The sequence below is a fragment of the Bacillus rossius genome, chromosome 6 (genome assembly GCF_032445375.1).
Source record: "Bacillus rossius redtenbacheri isolate Brsri chromosome 6, Brsri_v3, whole genome shotgun sequence".
In the NCBI taxonomy this organism is placed as follows: Eukaryota; Metazoa; Arthropoda; class Insecta; order Phasmatodea; family Bacillidae; genus Bacillus; species Bacillus rossius.
The window spans coordinates 40,901,909-40,922,032 of record NC_086334.1 but is presented as its reverse complement, the minus strand read 5'-3'; the positions used below and the strand labels follow the sequence as shown (position 1 = coordinate 40,922,032).

The 20,124-nt window shown below is 39.0% G+C and overlaps 1 protein-coding gene across 4 annotated transcripts in view; it reads left to right on the top strand.

Moving 5' to 3' along the window:
- Window positions 1–20,124, top strand: part of LOC134533084 (disheveled-associated activator of morphogenesis 1) — a 271,265-nt gene that overhangs the window by 235,911 nt on the left and 15,230 nt on the right. For all 4 annotated transcript variants that reach the window (XM_063370323.1, XM_063370321.1, XM_063370322.1 and 1 more), the window contains 11 exons: window positions 601–798; window positions 2,775–2,989; window positions 4,287–4,353; window positions 6,248–6,365; window positions 8,193–8,325; window positions 9,356–9,482; window positions 11,082–11,279; window positions 13,299–13,694; window positions 14,755–14,891; window positions 15,331–15,492; window positions 16,329–16,632. In XM_063370323.1, coding sequence (XP_063226393.1) covers window positions 601–798; window positions 2,775–2,989; window positions 4,287–4,353; window positions 6,248–6,365; window positions 8,193–8,325; window positions 9,356–9,482; window positions 11,082–11,279; window positions 13,299–13,694; window positions 14,755–14,891; window positions 15,331–15,492; window positions 16,329–16,632 — 2,055 coding nt within the window. The remainder of the gene's footprint in view (window positions 1–600; window positions 799–2,774; window positions 2,990–4,286; window positions 4,354–6,247; window positions 6,366–8,192; window positions 8,326–9,355; window positions 9,483–11,081; window positions 11,280–13,298; window positions 13,695–14,754; window positions 14,892–15,330; window positions 15,493–16,328; window positions 16,633–20,124) is intronic.

The following is a 20,124-nucleotide window of genomic DNA, read 5'->3' as shown; positions in this document are numbered from 1 at the left end:
TATAGCCAGCATTTTTTATCACACGAAATTTTATCATTTCTTCTAAGTGTTTTTTTGGACCAGTTATTATTTAATTTGGTTGTTATAGAAATTCAGTATTTTACTTAAAACCCCGTTAATTACAAAGATAAATTTATTTGAAGATGCATCTCTCAACAGAATTTGAAACGGTTAAATTTGTTCCAATATCTTCCTTCTTTCCATTACCAGTCGGAAAGATAGTTATTGTTTTTTTTTATTTTTTATTTTTTTTAAGGTAAGGGGTGGGTTTGAATTTTTTTTTGTATCCCTTGCACAAGACACGGCTGATTTTGAGAATGGAACTTATTTGAAAGGAGATTTGAGGTATTCGAAATCGCACTAAGCTACTTCACTGTTTTTTTTTTTCATGAATTATTATGGTTTTGAACTGGTTGTATGTAACATTTTCTACGTAACGTTTTTTGTTCTGTTTTAAAGGAAGCTAATGATTTTTGTAATTTATTTTTGGTGGGAATTATTTTTTTTTGTTTTCATTGAACATATGTTAAAATAAATCGGTCGGGATCGGAAGGCAGTGAGTGTGGCGGAGGTTGCTCACGGCCGGTTGGCTCCCCGCAGACGGGCCGCGCGCACGTGCTGGCGCACCCCACGAGCATCGACACGATCGCGCAGAGCCTCGGCACGGAGAACATCAAGACGAAGGTGGCGGTGCTGGAGATCCTGGGCGCGGTGTGCCTGGTGCCCGGGGGACACAAGAAGGTGCTCGAGGCCATGCTGCACTACCAGAGGTTCTCCGCCGAGCGCACCAGGTTCCAGGTACCCTCCTCTCGGCCTGCTCTGCACGCTCGCTTCTTCCTCGCGCTACCGTCGTTTCAGAATACTGCCCTTGCATGTATGATTCTCTCCCACAAATATTTTCAGCAGATATTCACCAAGTGTAGGGTAATCAGTGGTGTAGCTAAGGTGACTGGCGCCCCTGGCCAAAATTGAAAATGGCGCCCAATCTTGGTTTAAAAAAGAGGGGGGGGGGGGGGAGGGTTCAGTAACCGCGAAACCGTCGTGGCGGCCCCTCCCCCCCCCCTCCACTTCGACGGCGCCATTGGCGGGGGCCATCCCTGCCACCCGCTTGCTACGCCACTGATGTGCAATATAATATTAGTGAATACGTTTCATCCCTTGCGTGTCTTTTTACAGCAATTTTATTACACTTAATGAAGACAATTCGTTTTACGGAACAACAAATGCGAACGGAGGTATCGCGTTATAACGTTAGTTCTGAAATGATAGTAGTGACGAGAAAATGGGGAAAAAAATAATTCAACTTCACATTTGAGACTGAAACTTAAGGTGCCTCCCCAGTAGCATTAGCATCAAAATGAGTGATCACTGTATTTCTTTTTGTACATGATAGCACATTGTTTATCAGACACTACGAATCTGAAAAATTTTCTCCAACTAAAAGAAAAAAGACAATTGGTGCGTATTGTTTTAAAATTCTAATTTGTGTATCAAAATAAAAAAATTACAAAAATTAAAATCTTATGTCCAAATGTTAGTCAATTTTGTACTGTTTGGGAGAATGAGAGAATTTAAAACCATAGGCAGAAAGTTAATTATTTCTGAATAAATTGATGTATTAAAAACCTGTATTTATCTCTGTAATTTCCCAGAGTTCTTTCTTTTGGTGTTTCTGAAAACATAAATAGTTTTCCACCCGTCTCGTGCTGCAGCTCTGCGAAGCCAGCCCGGAGTCCACAGCTCAGGAAACGGTGTGGGCGGAACCCCAAGACGGGGAAGGGCGGAAGGGAGGCATGTTGTGTGTGCGTGCGTGGGGAAGAAGAAAAACGGCAACGAAAACGATACCCTTGTGACTGAAATAAATTCCCATGTTTCTTAACCCCCCTCCCCCCCCCCCCCCCCCACCCCGAGAAGCTCAGATATTTCACTCCGCCCATCATCCACTAGCTGCAGCACGTGGTCAGGAGCCTAGCGCGCTAAACGTTTTTACTAGGGAGGCCCCTGAACCGCTCTTCACAAGTGATTACGCAATCATTTGGTTTAGTTTCGCTCAAATATTGTAATACAGTAATCTTTTATTAGTCCAAATTGTGGTATTCATATTAATGTACAGGATAATGCATATGCTAATATTTACTAGGCATTTACAATACTGCAAAGAAAAAAAAACACTTCAACTTGTTTTATTTATAAATATGTAATAAATGTAGTTTATTTTTATTACACTAGCTGACTATTTAGTAAGGCTTTTGAGATCCATAAGGAAGATTTATATCTTCAAGATGTATAAAAAACAGTGACAATCATGAAAAAACCCAGGCCTAAGAATACATTTTCAAAATTTTTTGTATGATTAATAATGTGCAGCTAGATTTATATATAACTTATCTTATTAACTACCAACTGTTTGATACATTTATATATTTTGACATAAAAAATCATAAAATATCTTGTATAACTTAATATCTTATATTTAAAAGAGTTGTTCACAAAAATTTAAATTATAGTGTGTGCGTGAATTTTGTATTATGCTTATTTACAGAGTGTTCAACTTAAAGTAATTAATTAAATGACTGATAGTTCATGGCTGTTTTTAACCTGGTGTCAATTTTATCCCTGCATGAATTATTTCATGCAGCAATAATTCAAATTAATCATGTTGTAAAGACACGAGTTTGTCAGCTGCTAGACGGGTGGTTGGGAGTGATCACAGATCCTTCAGTTTTGCGAGAGTGCCTCGAGGGTTCCAGCCCCATGTCCCCGTCACCCCGCAGGGCATCATAAACGACCTGGACCGCAGCACGGGCGTGTACCGCGACGAGGTGAGCCTGAAGACGGCCATAATGTCGTTCGTGAACGCGGTCCTCAACTACGGGCCCGGGCAGGAGAACCTGGAGTTCCGGCTGCACCTGCGCTACGAGTTCCTGATGCTCGGCATCCAGCCGGTCATCGACAAGCTGCGCGGCCACGAGAACGAGACGCTCAACAGGTGCGCGCGCACGCCCCCTTGACGGCGACCCCGGGGGGGGGGGGGGGGGGAATCGGGGCGTTTGTGCCACCTGGCGGCAAACTGGGAGAGTAAATTTCACTATAGATGTTATCTTGAATATCGTAATGTTAGAACATACAAAAAAAAATGCTGACGGTTGGATGAACTGAATTATTTGTATTCAGGGGCGCAACAACTAAATTGCCAAATGGGGAGGGGCAATATACCTTTTTTTTTTTATAAAGAATCATCGATCCCCCCTTATTGAAGCGGGGGGGTCCGGGGGTCCTCCCCCGGGAAAATTTGTATTTCAAGGTGGAAAGTGGTGCTATTTAAGCAGTTTTACCATCTAAAAATTGATTACACAGCACTTTCTTTGCTCCCGTTTGCCCCCACTTCAAGATTTCAGAGGGGGGGCAAAATACTCTCCCCCCCCCCCTGCCCTGTTGTTGCGCCCCTGTTTGTATTGAAATATACATATGTGTACATCATCAGGTATTTAAAAACTGTTTATGTTGTTTTTTTTTGCCTACTTTCCATCTTGAAATGTATTAAAAATGAAATGACAGTCTAGTTATTTACGTTCCTGTTGGAACATTGCCTGTTGCCTTGCGTCTTCGCTATGACTGTCAATGAAGTGCAAGGACAATCTTTGCAAATGAGCGGCTTGAATTAAGAAAACGAATGCTTTTCTCATTATACATCACCATATACATTTGGAAACCATCTGATGTGTATGTTTATGCATAAAACGGACAAACAAAAAATTTAGTCCATCCACTAGCTTTAAAATACGAAATAATTTTATGTGAAAAAATTTTTTTTCCTTCCTTTTCATTCATTCCACAGCATAGCCACAGCAGTGATATCATGCAATTAATATAAAGGAAATTACTTAACATTTAAGGTATTATTAAAGGACTTTTTCTTTGCAAATGTTAAATAACTTTTAAATAGAATAATCCATTAAATATCCTTGCTGTGAATATTGTTAATTTAAAAAAAAAAGATAATGTAGAAATTCCATGTTGATTGAAAGTGATCTTGTTTTACTGAAAAAATTTCCATATGCCAAAAATAAAATTGAAATTTGAGATGACATGCACTAGATGTTATCAAATAGATTATAGCAAGGTGTATTACTATGGCTTTGGCTGTGGTTTTAGTAATGGTGATTTAAAATTCACAGCGCAGACATGAATTAGACACTTAATTTTACTTTATTGTTATGTATCATGATACTGACAGTACAAACATTAATTTTGGGACTTATCAATAATTTATCTCTTATTTTTAGGCATTTAGATTTCTTCGAGATGGTGAGGAATGAAGATGAAAAAGAGCTGGCACGGAAATTTGAGAAGGTATTTTTTTCTTGTCAGTTTTGAGTTAAATGCAGACTAGTACGGAAGTTTTTATTCTACAGCTTTCATTAATCAAACTTCTAAAAAGAATATAAAATATTTTTGGAGCGTTGGCTTCTTATGTCATTTATTGTTGAAAGTTATGTGTATGCACATTCTCATACTTTTAATTTGGCAATACTTGAATGTAGTATATTCTAATGTATATTTGTTACAATCTAACATTGAATTTTATAAATTTTTTGTGTTTTGCAAATAATCTTTATTAGCATTTCCAAAATTTATTTCCTGAGACTTATCATTTTATATTAAATTAAAAAATTAATATGTTAATTTTATCAAAGATATTTATTTCATAATTTTTGTGTTTGCATGTAGTAGTTCATAATAACATGTATTTCTAAGGCCATTAAAAAATATATTAATTTTATATCCATAAAAAATTTAAATTATAACTATTTTTGGTGTGCTATGTACTTGCTGATACAGTAGGTACAGAGTTCAAACTTCACGATATATAAATTGAGATTCCGAATAAACTTATATTCGCCTAATGCTAAAATACTAATTTTTTTTATCAGTTACCTTGGCAAAAGTTAATTCATTTGTTCATAATTAAATATAAAAAACAACATTAATATTTTTTACACATTGCAAATTATGTACTAAACAATTATTGAAGAGTTTGTCCTACACATCATGTGAACCATCAAAGCAAAATTTTTTCATATGACTAACATAAGCATTGTATAAACACGCATGAGGCTAGTAGTATTTTCGTTTATGAAACTTTGTTGTGGCAATGCTTTTGTAAAATATTGCCACAGTTATCTCTCAAAATTAAGGGTTGTAGAAGTCATCGTAATACTAGTGATGTTTTTCATAGGCCGTTTCTTAAATGGGAAATTTTTTTGTTCATGTATAACCAGGGCTGTACAAATTCCGGGTGCCAGGTCACCATGACATGTAAATTTTTCTTGCTGGTGATTAACTCTGTCAAGATATCACTATAACACTATACAGTGATTTTTAAAACATAAGCCAATTAGGTTTTAAAAAAAACTTATACAAAATGCTTGGGTTCAAAAAACCGGTACAATGTTTAAATTGCAATAAGTAATTCTAATTACGGCATTTGCAGCTGCAGGAAGACTTTTTGATAAACATACTATCCAAAATTTAAAAAAAAGAAGTGAAATTTGTGCTTTTAGAGGGGCTACTCTCCCTCTGGAGTTGCGCTTGAATTACTGATATTTACCAAGTTTTTTGAATAAAATCTAAAAAATATAACTGCTCACAATTGTTATAATTTTTTTTAAAGTGAAACTTCTTTGGGCACGATGAGTCATATTTCAAGACCAAATTTTAATCCAACGTTTTCGCGAAACATTGTTGTGAAACGTTTCTGACGCGTAGAGGACAGACTTGGCAAAAAGAGATATAGAGACAGTACTATGCTATGTACGTTGCGGGGTTCATTTTCGTTCTCCTCTTTTGTGCGATCATTCGTCCCCAGCCGGATAGATGAACAAAAGTTTCACATATATCACGTGCAGTAGCGGATCCAGAGGGGGGGGCTAAGGGTCTCAAGCCCCCTCCAAAAGCATCTGGGTCCACTATTGTTTTAGTGTTTGCCTTGATAAAGCCTAGCCTCAGCTGGGTCAAGCCCCTCCCAAAAATAAATCCTGGATCCGCCACTGATCACGTGTACCATGTTATGCATGTTTTTCTTTTCTTTTTTCTTTATTGCTAGCACCCAGATTTTTTGTCTGCTTCCTAATCTTTCAGAGTTGAGTTAAAAAAATAGAAATTGTTTACAAAGTATTGGCATGGCCTGTTGCGCAACTTCCGGGGTGAACTGATGTGGAGGTTGTGTGTGTGTGCGCCCACACAGGACCACGTGGACACCAAGAGCGCCAAGTCCATGTTCGACCAGCTGCGCAGGAAGCTGAGCCACACCACCGCCTACCCCCACCTCCTGTCGCTGCTGCACCACTGCCTGCTGCTGCCCTGTGAGTGCCTTCGCTCTCCCCCCCTTTCCCCGCAGTGCCGGGCCGCCGGTCGGCTCTCGGTCTGTCTGGCGACAAAACATGGGCATGCAGCATTGCAGAGGAGAGATGTGCGAGCTCGCTGGCCGGAAAATGAACGCCCGTAAATGTTGAGGAGGAATGGGAACCACTTGACTTGCCATTTTGAACAGAACAGCTTTTTTTTTTTTGGAGGTAACATTTTGTGATAGTTAGTTGAAAATTTTACGTCATTAAAATTTAATGGAATACGTGAAGCTTTTGGGATTGCCTTGTGAAATAATTTTTAAAATATGTATTTGAATGTGCTTTGGGCATTAACAAAGACAAACTATCAATAATAAGCAATTAAAATGTTCTTTTTTGACCTTAAAATGGTTGAATTTAAGATGGTGATTTTTACATTTTGTTTCTACTCCTTAAAACAAGACCAGTTTGTAATGCTTGCTTTTGCGCCTTGTCTGTAAATAATAAGGCCTCTTCAATTTTGTCCATTACCAAATTTCCATTCATTTTCGTACCCCTTCTGCGAGAGCTATTCAATGAACAATGTAAAATCTTATTACAAAGTACCAAAAAACCACACAATTTTTTTCTCATGAATAATGAGATTCCTTTATACTATTTACATAATCTAAAATGGCTTGTAGGGCTCTAGAAATTATAATCTAAAATTGAGGAATATTTTAAAGTGAGATACTTTATAACAAAGTGAGATACTCTTTGAAGTAAAGTAGTACTTTGTAACTATGTTTCACTGTTGTGCTTGTTGTGACACGATATTTCCCTTAAGTGGCCCACCTTGTCTGAGTTGTATTTGTCTCGGTGAGGTTGAATGACTAATGTGATGCTCACTGGTGCTTCTAGTGTGCAGTCTTCTCATTGTGCATGGGGAAAATATGAAGTTTGTGTTGTAACCGTAACATATATTGAAGAAATAAAGTTAAAAGGATAAGGCAAGTTCCTCACGTAATTTCAGGAATCTTTAGTGGGTATTTTTTGCCTAAATGTTACTTGGAAAACATGCATTTTAGTCATTTTTTACATTTTTGAAACCATATTGTAGCATTTAAAGTTGACATGTGTTGCTAAAGATTGTATCAGGACTACTGTCAAGTTTCTGGTAAGGCAACGTAGGATAATTACTAAAGATTATTATCGATGGGTCAAATCCCAGTTTTATCGAATCCTAATCTTGAATTTGAATTCCAATGAGTACTTTGAATACCGGTATATCCCTCAAATCTGAATCTTGGTCATAAGACTTTAAAATAAAACAATGTACAATAAATGAAAGATGGTGTTGAAACATTTAACCCTTTCAATGTTTTATTCCTAAACAAAATTTTTAGAATCAATACATATTGTAATTTTATTTATATAATTACATGTTAAAATTACAATATTTTGAGGAAATGTTATCAGCATATATATGAAGATAAAATTGACCTATTAAACTTCAGAGGTTATCAGCGTTGAATTTTTAAATAAAATTAATTTCCTCTAATCTTTTTTCTAAAATCTTTTTTTCCTTGAAAATAGAATGCTTTGAATACTAAGGATTTGATGGGTTATGAGGATTTTAAGATTTGTTAAGTAATTGATTGGCCCATCCCTACTAAAAGTCAACATTACTTTTGTGGCCAGTGTCCGAGTTTGCTAGTTTTGTGGGTTTTATCCGTGTCAATTTGGAAGAAATGGTTCTGGATTTTTTTGCAATGTCGACCTAAAGTGGCTAAAACCCACAAATGTGAGGCAATTCGGGATAGTTGGGTACTGTTTTGTGTTTACTGTGCGACTTTCTGTGTGCAGTGGACCACGGGGCGTACCCACAGTACTGGCTTCTTTTCGACCGCATCATGCAGCAGATCATCCTGCAGGCAGAGAGTGGAGAGAACCCGGACGTGTCGCCTCTGAACATCCGGGTGAAGGATGTTGTCCATTTGTGAGTGTGTACCTTAGCAGAGTATTTCAGGGTGGTCACAACTCCCTGTATTCCTAGGTCGTCATAGCTAAAGTTTGGTTGAAATTTCATAGGAAACCAAGACTTACCATTCCTCAGCAGTATTTAATACATGTTAATTTGTTTTTAACAAAATGTTGGTATGTCTTTTTTTTTAGGAGGTTACTTGATAAAATTAGGTCTTATTTGTTTTAGTGGAATGGTTTAGGAACCTTTTATAGCTGTTAACCTTACACTAATGAAATGTACTCAAATCTCACACATGAATTAACTACGTATGCAGCTATATGAAATTTCAACATTTTCCAAACAGCGTTGCTAAGTTGCAATAGTCATATTGGTAGTTATTTGAACTATCAGATTTGGTTTTTATTTTATCATAATTAATTATTTTATTTTAAATTTTTTGAAATGTATAGAAGACAATTATTATTATTTTTATTTAGATACATACTTTGCTAGATTTTGTTTTCTTTAAATGGTCTCTGCAACCAGTTTTCTGAATTAAATTTTTTTTGTAAAGAATTATTTTGTTATCAAGTGTTAACTTATCCTTAACTTTAGTAAAGGCCCTTAGTTACATACATATTTTAGCTTAATATTTTTCTGCGTTATGCACCTGTGTGTAATGCTAATGGCCTACAAATCTCCTTGTTTTGCAAGCTTCCCGTCTGTTCAGATTTGTTAAAATAAATTTTGAAATCATTCTCATCAGACAGAATATTTTACAGCATTGAGGAACACACAACTCATACAATTGCTTTCGGCATGCTGGCAAACTTATTTCCGAAGGAGAACTGATGTTTGTTGCCTATTGAGATTGAACATAATAAAACAGTTTTATGAGATTTTGTGTGTCGCTAATTTTTTAACTTGCATACCACACTTCCTTTAATTTTATCTTGGTCCTCTGGAAAACGTGAAGAAAGCGCAATGCTAGTGTAATGTTGGTTTCTCCGTATGACCTCAGGATGAAACGTGCAGTGAGAGTGAGTGTTGGTTTGTGTGGTAGACTTGCCAAAGAAGAGGAACTCGTGGCGGCGAGGACCAAAGCGGAAGAACTCGAGAAGGAGAACTCCGAGGTGTTGACGAGGCTGGCCAAGAAGGAGCAGGAGTTGGATCTCAGGACGCAGGAGAAGGTAGGGCACTGCCGTCGTGCATCCGTCCCGCTCGTCCCTGGAGCGAGCTCATCGCTGACTGCTGACAAAGACAGTTGCAGACACTTAAAAACTGTGCAGTTGTACTATAATTAGGGATACTGTTTTATTGTGAATTGCGATAGAACCAAAATAGGGTAACACCGAAAAGCATGTAATTTTACGACACAACACCAAATCACAAGTTAATACACCTTGTATCACCAAAAAACAACTAAAATCACGAATTTAATGTACATTCTAACAAAGACTAAGTGCAAAAATAAAAATTAAATGATTTTATATATTTAATATTGATATAAATGTGGCCTCCTCACGCTCGTATTTTGGCCATTTGCGCTTGCATGGATGGAAAAATTTTCTATTATCATCCATGGTCATACCATAGTGTGAGTATCGTAGATTAGTGACGGCCAGTTTCACTCTGTATGTGAGCCATTTATAATTTTTTATTCTTATATGAGGGCCAGACACACAAGGATTAATAATATATATTTTATAATTTTGTTTACAAAAAGAACATTAAAGTCTAAAAATAAGCTACCATGAAACAATATATAGAGATTATATAAATAGTACAGTAATCAGTAATTATAATATGTGGCAAGTGATGAAGTAATTAATAATTATTCATTAAAAAAACTATTTAGAGGAAAAAAAAGAACAATTGTAACTCTGTACACATGATAGATGTGAAACTACTTTGGCAATTCAAACCTCGACTGTTTTAAGTGAATCGTAAGGGGTAAAATAGCGGAGTGAAAGGATAGAATTTTCTAATTAGATATTACTCACTTTTGAAATACTCATGCCATAAAGACAAACTGTGCATGTTACTGTTCCTTCAAACAATTCTGTCTTTTGGAACATGCCAAATATCTGAATGAAATATGAAATTCACAGCAGGTAGCGTTATCTGTGCGGGAAATGCAGGGACACACATGCACACATTTTCTGTGTTATTCTTTTGTTTATCTATCTCTCTGGTAATTTTTTTTTTGGGGGGGAAAGACGAATCATCACACAAAGTACCTATTTCTGTCCTTTTCGTGTCAAAAACTTTTACAACAATATTTCACGATTTTGCATTAACGTTTGGCCTTGAAATTTTACTTTAATCATGCCAAAATAAGTTTTACTTCAAAAACCTAAGACCCTAAAAAAAAAATTAATAATAATCTACCTCGAAACAATATGCAGTAGTATATAGATTCTATAAAGAGAAACAATATGTGCTAGTGTTACAGTGAGAATATTGTGGTCTTCTGAACACTTTCTGCTGACATCTCACTACATGTGTGAAATCAAACTGAGGCCGGCTTGCCACAGTCGTGCCTTGGACGAAGTGGAGTAGGTAATTCTTCCATTCGATTAACCTGCCGAGTTTTTTTCTTGGACTTGACTCCTCGCCTGACTCTGCAAGCGGCCCTAAGAGGCCCAGCACAAACCAGTTTACCTGATGCGTCTTGTTTGAAAGGTTGCTGGTGCGGGCCGGATCAGGGCTGAAGGCCACCTGTTGGCACTTTGTGGCTTGTGTAAGGGTGCGAGGGAACTGTGGAGCATTGTGGCGGCCCCCCGCAGGAGGACATAGAGACGACGCTGGGCCGGGTGAAGGAGCGCCTGGAGAAGGAGACAGCGGGGCACCTGGAGACCAGGCAGCGCGTCTCCGAGCTGGAGTACCGAGCCAGCGAGCTGGACCACCTGGTGAGCTGCGAGCGCGGCGAGAGGCACCGGCTCGAGAGGCTCGTCAGCTCCGGCAGCCTGCCCGACGATGCCAAGGTCAGCGGCTCTCGTGTGTTCATGCAGTCCTACAGTCAGGGGCGTAGGGACAGGGGGGACGTGTCCCCCTGAACTTTTTGGGTGGAGGGGACTGTCCACCCCCAACTTTCTAGACCGTGATATTTTTATTTTATAATATTATTCTGCCCAACTTTATTTGTAATTTCTTCACTCATCAAATTTTATCTTTAAGGAAACAATAATAATTTTAACATTGATGTATCCAATGGTTAGATACAAAAAACTGCTTAAAAAGAGCTGTTTTGCACTTTTAAAATCTAAATTTTCCGGTGGAGGACCCCTGGACACTCCCCCCCCCCCCCCCCCCCCCCCCGTCTTAGCAAGAGGGGAATGGGTTTACATGACATCAAAATCATTATTTGTCCCCCCAACTTTATGAACACAGCTACGCCAATGCCTACAGTTACGTGTGGTGGAAGCACTTTCTTCTTGCTTGTTCAGGGCCAGCAATTTTACAGAATTGTTTTAAAATTACTGGGTCTCCACATCCTGGAAAGTCAGGAAAAATCAGGAAATTTGGAATTGAGGGAAAGTTGGGAAATTAACTTGAAATCCTGGAAAAATCTTGGAAATTCCCCAGTGGAAGTGATTTCAGGGGGAAAATTTAATGTGTCCATCTCAGACTGTGAAATATTATTTTTGAAATGGTGTTTTGCACAGTCACTTGCACTATAAAGTGGCATATGATTGTTCTGTTTAAATTTTCTTGCTTATTTTATAGTTCTAGACCATCTGTAGGAATGGTGGAGGCTGCATGTTTGTTATTTCTTTTAAAAAAGAGCAAAATAGGTAAATTATTTTTAAAAAAATTTGTAATTGGGTAAAATTTAAATTTTGGTCTTGGAAAGTTAAGGAAAAGACAGGGAAATTTTATTGCAGATTTGTGTGTACCCCCTGATATACAATGCAATTATTTTAAAAAAAAATTCTAATAAGCTGTTATATGTAAAAAGCTACGCAGAAGCTTAACACTTTTTAAAGATATTGATATTGCATTGCATAGTGGCACAACCTCGTGGTCAGTGTCAGTGAACGCCCATAACCAACCGTAAAATTCAAAATTCGAGCTGCCCGATCTGTGTAATAATAGAGAATTTGCGTAAGTGGACAGTGCTGGATTGAAGAGCTTCAATTGTACTAAATGTTTCTTGATGTACTTAATGTATTCTGTTCAAGATATGGTGGGTCTTTTTTTTTTTTTTTTTTTGTGTTATAGCAAACATTCAGACACCTAAAATTATCTAGAACAATAAGTTTTGCAGACTTGAAATTTGGCACGTATATTTATTTTGCTACATAGAAATCTGCTAAGAATGGATTTTACAAAAATCATCTCTAAAGGGGGTTTTGGGGATATTTTTCAAGTAAATACCTATATATCCTACAGTCCTGAAAACTCAGCAGGGTGTTCTTTATATTATGTAGACATGAATTGAGAACAAGGTTTTCCAAAAAATTAGCTCACATGGTAGTTTAGCCCGGGCAACGCTGGGTATTTCAGCTTGTATTCTTTTAAAATGATCATATTAATAATCATTGATATATTATACTTTAAGTCTGGAGCTACATGAATCTGTAGCAGTTTAGTTTATAATTCAGCTATCGAAGTATGAATTTTCATTCAAGCACCTGTCGATAATGCAACACCTTATCTTGAACAGTGTTTTTGTCTCTTTGCTGGACACCATTTAAACTGAACAACTTTAATGGAAATAAGTTTTAGGATAAGATGCAGAATTTGAGTGTCTTGCTTTCTTGTAGTTAAGAGGTATGTAGTTGTTTGTTTTAAAGGCAGTTTGCTGGAAAGCTGGGTTGCATTCTGGTTGTAATGAATCGTGGGAGTTTTTTTAGCATTTTTTTTTGACATTCTTTACCAAAAAAAATTTTTTGCCTTCTATTTAAGAATTCTTAAAGTTTAAATTACTGACTGGATGTGTATTACTGCAACAACTGAAACATCCCGTGCAAACTCTTGAAAGCCTGTGTGCGTGTCGGCAGGCGGTCGGCCTGAGGACGACCATCGGCGACTCGTGCTCGCTGGACGTGAGCAGGCTGTCCTCGGAGAAGGGGGGCTGCCCGGCTCCCCCGCCGCCTCCGCCCATGGCCCAGGGCCCCCCGCCCCCGCCGCCGGCCCCTGGCCCCCCGCCCCCACCGCAGGCCCCCGGTCCTCCGCCCCCCTCGTCCGTCGGCGCGCCTCCCGCCCGGGCCGACGTCCCCCGGAAGAACGTCCCGCAGCCGTCCAACCCGCTCAAGTCCTTCAACTGGTCCAAGCTGCCCGACACCAAGGTGACCGGCACCATCTGGTCGGAGCTGGACGACAGCAAGCTCTACACTGCCATGGACCTCGAGAGCATCGACAGGCTGTTCTGCGCGTATCAGAAGAACGGTGTCGCGGTGAGTCTGCCTTGCCTTACCAGCTTCCAACGTTTAGGCCAAACTTTGACTGACGCCCCTATTTTGGGAATACATACATAATTATAACGTAACTACTGAATTCACTCACTTTTAAGATTGGTTTCGCTGTCGTGTCTTGAGGATGAAAGAAGTATTACCACATTTGATTTACTTGCAAAGTTTTCTCTCACATTTTTCTTAACCGATTGTCCAAGTGTGTCCAAGGTACTGTCAGTTCTCAGGTGCATCCTTAGGTTCTAAAAAAAAAAATCAAAATGTGGGGATAATTTCTTGATTTGATTATTTAAAATTAAAAACCAGAAAATTTTTTATACCTAGAATGTTTTACATGTTCAAAATGGTTATAATGAGTAAGTTAATTCTGTTAGAACATAGCACTGTAACGAGAAAGACCTTAAAAAAAAAATTTAAGCTTTTTTTTTGTATAGCAAACATGTAATTTAATTTTTCAGGATGTTCACACTGCAAACCATGAAACAATTACATATTGTAGATAGCTAGCTTATTTTAAATGAAACAGAGTAAACCAGTTTTTATGATGAAACTGGTTTTAACATGAATCGTTTGACACTGTTTTACAATTTGGTTCGTTTGTACGGAAATACTAACATTAAGGAAAATGATGAAAGGTTAATTACTACAGTTTCGGTCTGTAATATAATTTTTCAGAGGACAAGGCATTTTATTCAATTTATATAGGAAAAATTGTTATCTCCTGCCAGCGTACCTGTTTACTTTTAGTCTTGTCTTACTTTAACAGAAGTGCATTCTGAATTATATGCTTGTTGATCTTATAAAAAAGTAAAATAACAGTTGTCATTAATCTAAATGCAATCAGTATGCACATATAATTAAAATTAACTAACTGCTCCTCTAACACCAACTTAATTTTTTCAGTCTTGATAATTCAAAATCAACTTGAATGTGCTGGGCCAAGCTGTCCATTGGTAGGTCACAGTACTGGTGGTACAACTGTTGAACATTTCTTGTTGTTTGAAATTGCTTTGGAAACACCCGAGTTGGCTCGTGCTGTTGTCAGAACGATGGATCGGTGGAAGACCTCCGGCAGCTGGGGAAGTGCCGCACAAAGATTCTGTCCGTGATCGATGGCCGCAGGGCCCAGAACTGCACCATCCTCCTGTCCAAGCTGAAGATGTCGGACGAAGACATCTGCAGGTGATAGGTCATTGCTGTACTGATTGCCAAGAAGGGTTTAAGGGCTAGTCCCTTTATTGCCCACGCCAAATATCTTGGCAGGTTAAAATTTATGGTATTTTTGAATCACTTGAGAGATGGCCATATCTTATGTTTCTGTGTTAAATAATTTTTTTTTTATTTCAACGTGGTTCTTGCAGAGAACAGCAGACGTAGCAACTCAGTATTTTTTTTTTACAATTTTTTTTTACACATATCCATTACATATTGCAGGCCAAACATCTATTAGCAAATCTATTGACAATCTTGTAACTTGTATTCAGTTCTATTCTGGCCGGAATCATTTCACATGCAATTGAATAAAAATCCTCAAAAAATGATTAAAAGATGGGGTACTGCCGTTGCCAGCGCAGAAGCAAAACGGTGACAAACACCAACAGCAAGCTTGTGTTTTTCTCAGGGCTATCCTGAGCATGGACAGCAAGGACCAGCTGCCCATAGACATGGTGGAGCAGCTCCTGAAGTTCACGCCCAGCGCAGAGGAGTCGGCACTTCTCGAAGAGCACAGCGAGGAGATAGACAGTCTGGCGCGGGCTGACAGGTTCCTCTACGAAATATCCAAGTGAGCAGTACGAACTAATAATTATTTAATGATTCAATTATTGGATTAATCATTCATTAATGAATTAATGGTGTTTTAACATGTGAACATCGGTGGGTGGGGCCATTAAGCATCAGGAGTTACGAGATAAATGAAGCAATGAGAGAAGATGGTTTTAAACAGGATACTCCAAAAAAAAAATTTGTTTGAAACTGCAAGATTAGATTAAAAGTTGAATGAAGTGTTACAACTCGAGGTCGATGTGGCAATGCTGCTTTTCTTGGGAAGATTTATAGTTCAGAGCAGTTATTTGCACCTACCTATGCTTACAACTGCCGTGCGACCTGCAATTACTCTAATACTTAAAAACAAATCAACTTCAGCTTTTTACATCCAACTTCTGTAAAAATTCTTTTAAGAACTGTTTTGAAGTCTCTTTTAAAATTAAGATCCTTGAAAACGTCTAAAATGTAAATTTAAAAAACAAAAAAAAATATTACCAGCAGAAATGTTTTTCACATCTAACAAATACATAGCTTAATAAAAAAAAACATTGTAAGACAAAACTACAAATAAAACAAAAAAAAAATATAATTCAAGGGTGATTTACTCATTAGGCCAGAGAGCTGGTCACAACAGGTTAAATTTTTGTTTTGTTTGCACGAACAAGAAGGCAAGAAGCTATGTTTAGAGAATTGTTATCTTATTCTTATAAACTATTGACATTGTTTTGTTGTTGTCAGCATTATGGGCTACCTCCCCCCCATGAAACAGGGAGTGTTTAAAGAATGGCCCTCCTCGGTGTTGAGGCGGCTTCGCCCTCGCTGTGAGAGAGAGCGTGTGTCGCCTGCCGGCAGGATCCCGCACTACGAGCAGCGGCTGCGCAGCCTGCACCACAAGAAGCGGTTCGGCGTGTGGGTGGGCGAGGTGCAGCCGCGCATCCGGGCGGTGATGGAGGCGGCGCGGGAGGTGGCGCGCTCGCGCCGCCTGCGCCGCCTGCTGGAGCTGGTGCTGGCGCTGGGAAACTACATGAACCGCGGCGCGAGGGGCGACGCCTGCGGCTTCCGCCTGGCCTCGCTCAACCGGCTGGCCGACACCAAGTCGGGCGCCGCCAAGGGCACCACGCTGCTGCACTACCTGGTGGACGTGCTCGAGAGCAAGGTCGGGTCCCCTCCGGGGGCTTTCTGTTCTTTCACCAGGCGTTACTTTTTCAATGCAGCGAGTTCAACGTTTTTACACAGTTAAAAACTACAGTAGAGTCCCGCTAACCCGAACCCCGCTAATACGAAAATCCGCCTAATCCGAACAGAGCTGGGACGAAAAAAAGAAATATATTTTTATAACAATTACGAGCCTTGAAAAGCAAAGAAAAAAAACAAGTTCTTTTTCAAGTAATGTCATACATTTACTAATATGTACATAAGAAAATTATGATTTATCTATTTCTCCTTCAACTAAAAAGAAAAAAAAAATGATTACGTACATAGTGCTTAAATGTTCACGTAGTATTTATACGTATTATGCTAAATACGCTAAATAATAAAGGTGTGTTTTGTATCTGATCTTTAACATTTCACACATCAGATGTTAAATAGCCCACGCCGATAAAGACCATAAATGGCATTATAGTATAAGAAAATTCCGCCTAATCCAAATTTTTGCTAATTAGAACAGGGTTCGATACCATTTAGTTCGGATTAGCGGGACTCTACTGTACGTGTTTTTTTTTTTAATCTTTAAATTTCCCCTGGATCTTGAACATATTAGTATTGCTATAAATGCAATTCTACAATTAAACTAAAGTTCTACGTGAAATGGAACTTTCACTCGAACACTTTTAAGTACACTGGGTTTGATCAAATTCAACCGTGTTTTACGAATAATGAACATGTACGCAAAACTATTAACTCCTGGTATGTTTATTGTCGTTGGGTGAAAATGGGGTAGGGAGGAAGGTGCTTGTTAGGTTCTTTATTACTATTCCCAAAGGAAATCACACACTCGTCTACACATCACAAAACCACCATCTTGGCCCGTCATACCCCACCTTTTTCGTCCGCCCTTGCTGCCAACCGTTATACACTACAATCCCATCCTTCCTTATGAGCTTGAGATCAAATGATCTCCAAAATACATAGTACAGTTGTATATTACCCTACTATAAATACATATTACATGACAAGTTGCATTTCTCAACAATCACAAATAATGTTACAAATCTAACCTTACTGGAGGTTTCACTAATCGTGTTGACCGTCTGTCTGGTCTAGGTCTGCTTTCCCCTTGCACTGAAGTGGGGGATACAAAGCCTTTGAAGGGTGGACTATGGCTATCTTCTCTAAGTAGTCCTGAGGAAGACAGCTCTTTCGGTATTCCTTCCTTAGGCACCACCTTTGTGGCAACCCTCCCCCTCACTTCGTCATCAATTCCTTCCCCACTACCACGCTTTGATGTTGCCCAGTTTCCTAACTTAGGCCCCCATGCCAGTGTGTCACTAACCACATTGTTTGACACTACTGGATGTCTACAATCTGGTAACTGTGATTTCCGGATTTGATCCACATGCACTATCCTATTTCTTTGGTTACTTCCCCATAACACCAAATATGTCAATGAACTTAAGACTTTTACAATTCTACTTGGAACCCATTTCCATACTTTATCTCCTATTGTTTTCACCAGGACCTTTTCCCCTACTTCATATAAAGGAACACCATCCTTTATTGGTTGCCTTCGTTCACACTTTTTGGTTTTATTTTTATCAGGTTTTAACATGCTCAGCTTGGTTCTGGGTTTTGTTTTAAAGATCACTTCCGCCGGGGTCTGTCCCGTTACTGTACAAGGAGTATTTCGGTAAACAAACAAGAACTCTTCTAACCTATGGTGGATGTTTACATGCTTATTTTTGAGTGTTCCATCAATGACCTGTTTCTTCAATGCCTGTTTTAATGTTTGAACCCCCCGTTCTGCTAGTCCATTCGATTTGGGATGATACGGTGGGCATTTCAACACCTGTATGCCATTTCCTTTACAAAAGGATATGAAGTCTTCAGAGTTAAAGGGAGGCCCATTGTCAGAGACAATAGCACCTGGAATTCCAAAAATGGCAAAACATGAACGTAACCTTTCAATGACCTTCCCCGCTGATGTAGTACTCATGACCCAGGCACTCACCCACTTAGAAAAGTGATCACATAGAATGAGTATTTTTTCTCCTCCTTGGTCCAAGAAATCCAAATGAATTCGCTCCCATACTGAATAAGTTTGAGGCCAGGTCATTGTTGGAATCTCCTTGCGCATATTCTGTGTACATTGGCAGGCTTCACAAGTCTGCACTCTATTTTGAATGTCCTGGTCAACACCAGGCCACCAAACCATACCACGTGCTAACAGTTTCATTCTCACAATTCCTGGATGTTGATCATGTAGCATTTCAATGACTTTCTCTTGTAGCTGTTTTGGTATAATTATTCTATTTCCCCACATAAGGCATCCTTGTTGTAACGACAGTTCATGCCTCCTCATGAAGAATGGCTTCAAGTTTGGATCTGATAACCTATCTGTCCATCCATGTTTTGTGAGTTCTATTACCTTTGCTACTCCTACATCCTGACGTTGAGCTTCACAAACATCATCTGTATTGAGGGGTAAATCAGGAATGTTTGTGAAAGCAAAAATGCAGTTATCTATGCTCCCCGGCAGGGGCAACCTAGATAAGGCGTCTGCATTAGCCATTAATGATCCTTGTCTGTACTCAAGTTTATAATTATAAGCTGCTAAGATAACTGCCCATCTCTGAAGCCGTGCATGTGCTAAGGTAGGAATGGCCTGATCATGGCCCAACAGTCTCTTTAAAGGTTGATGATCTGTCACCAGTACAAACTGATGACCATAAATGTACTTGTGGAAACGTTTTACCGCAAACATTATGGCTAACGCTTCCCTGTCGATTTGTGAATAGTTTTGCTCTGCCTTTGAAAGTGTGCTCGATGCAAAAAGCACAGGTTTGTCATTCCCCTCTATCCTATGGCTTAACACAGCACCAACTCCATATGGGGATGCATCACATGCCACCACAATTTGAGCTGTTGGGTTAAAGTGCGTTAATACCTGATTGGATGTTAACATTTGCTTCGCTGCCTCAAAGGCTGTTTGGCACTCTGCATTCCAAATCCACTTGCTGCCACATTTAGTCAAGTCATACAGGGGTTTCATCTTACTGGACAGCATAGGTAAAAACTTATGGTAGAACTGCAGCAGACCCAGAAAGGATTTTAACTGTGTTACATTTAAAGGTCTGGCTGCTTGTGTAATGGCTTCAGTCTTTTCATCGGTAGGATGAACTCCATACTCATCTATCTTATGCCCTAAATATTCTACTGACTCACCATAGAAGCGGCATTTCGACAGGTTAACTCTAATATTATGATCATTTAACCGCTCTAGTACAGCAAATACTTTTTGCTTGCAATCATCTATTGATGTTCCCACAATCAAAACATAATCTATGTAACATACCACCCCAGGTAATCCTTGCAGCACTCTATCCATAACGGACTGAAATATGGCTGGAGCACTAGCTACGCCATAGGGTAAACTTGTCCACTGAAACAAGCCTAGGTGAGTATTCATTGTGAGGTAAGGCCTAGATTC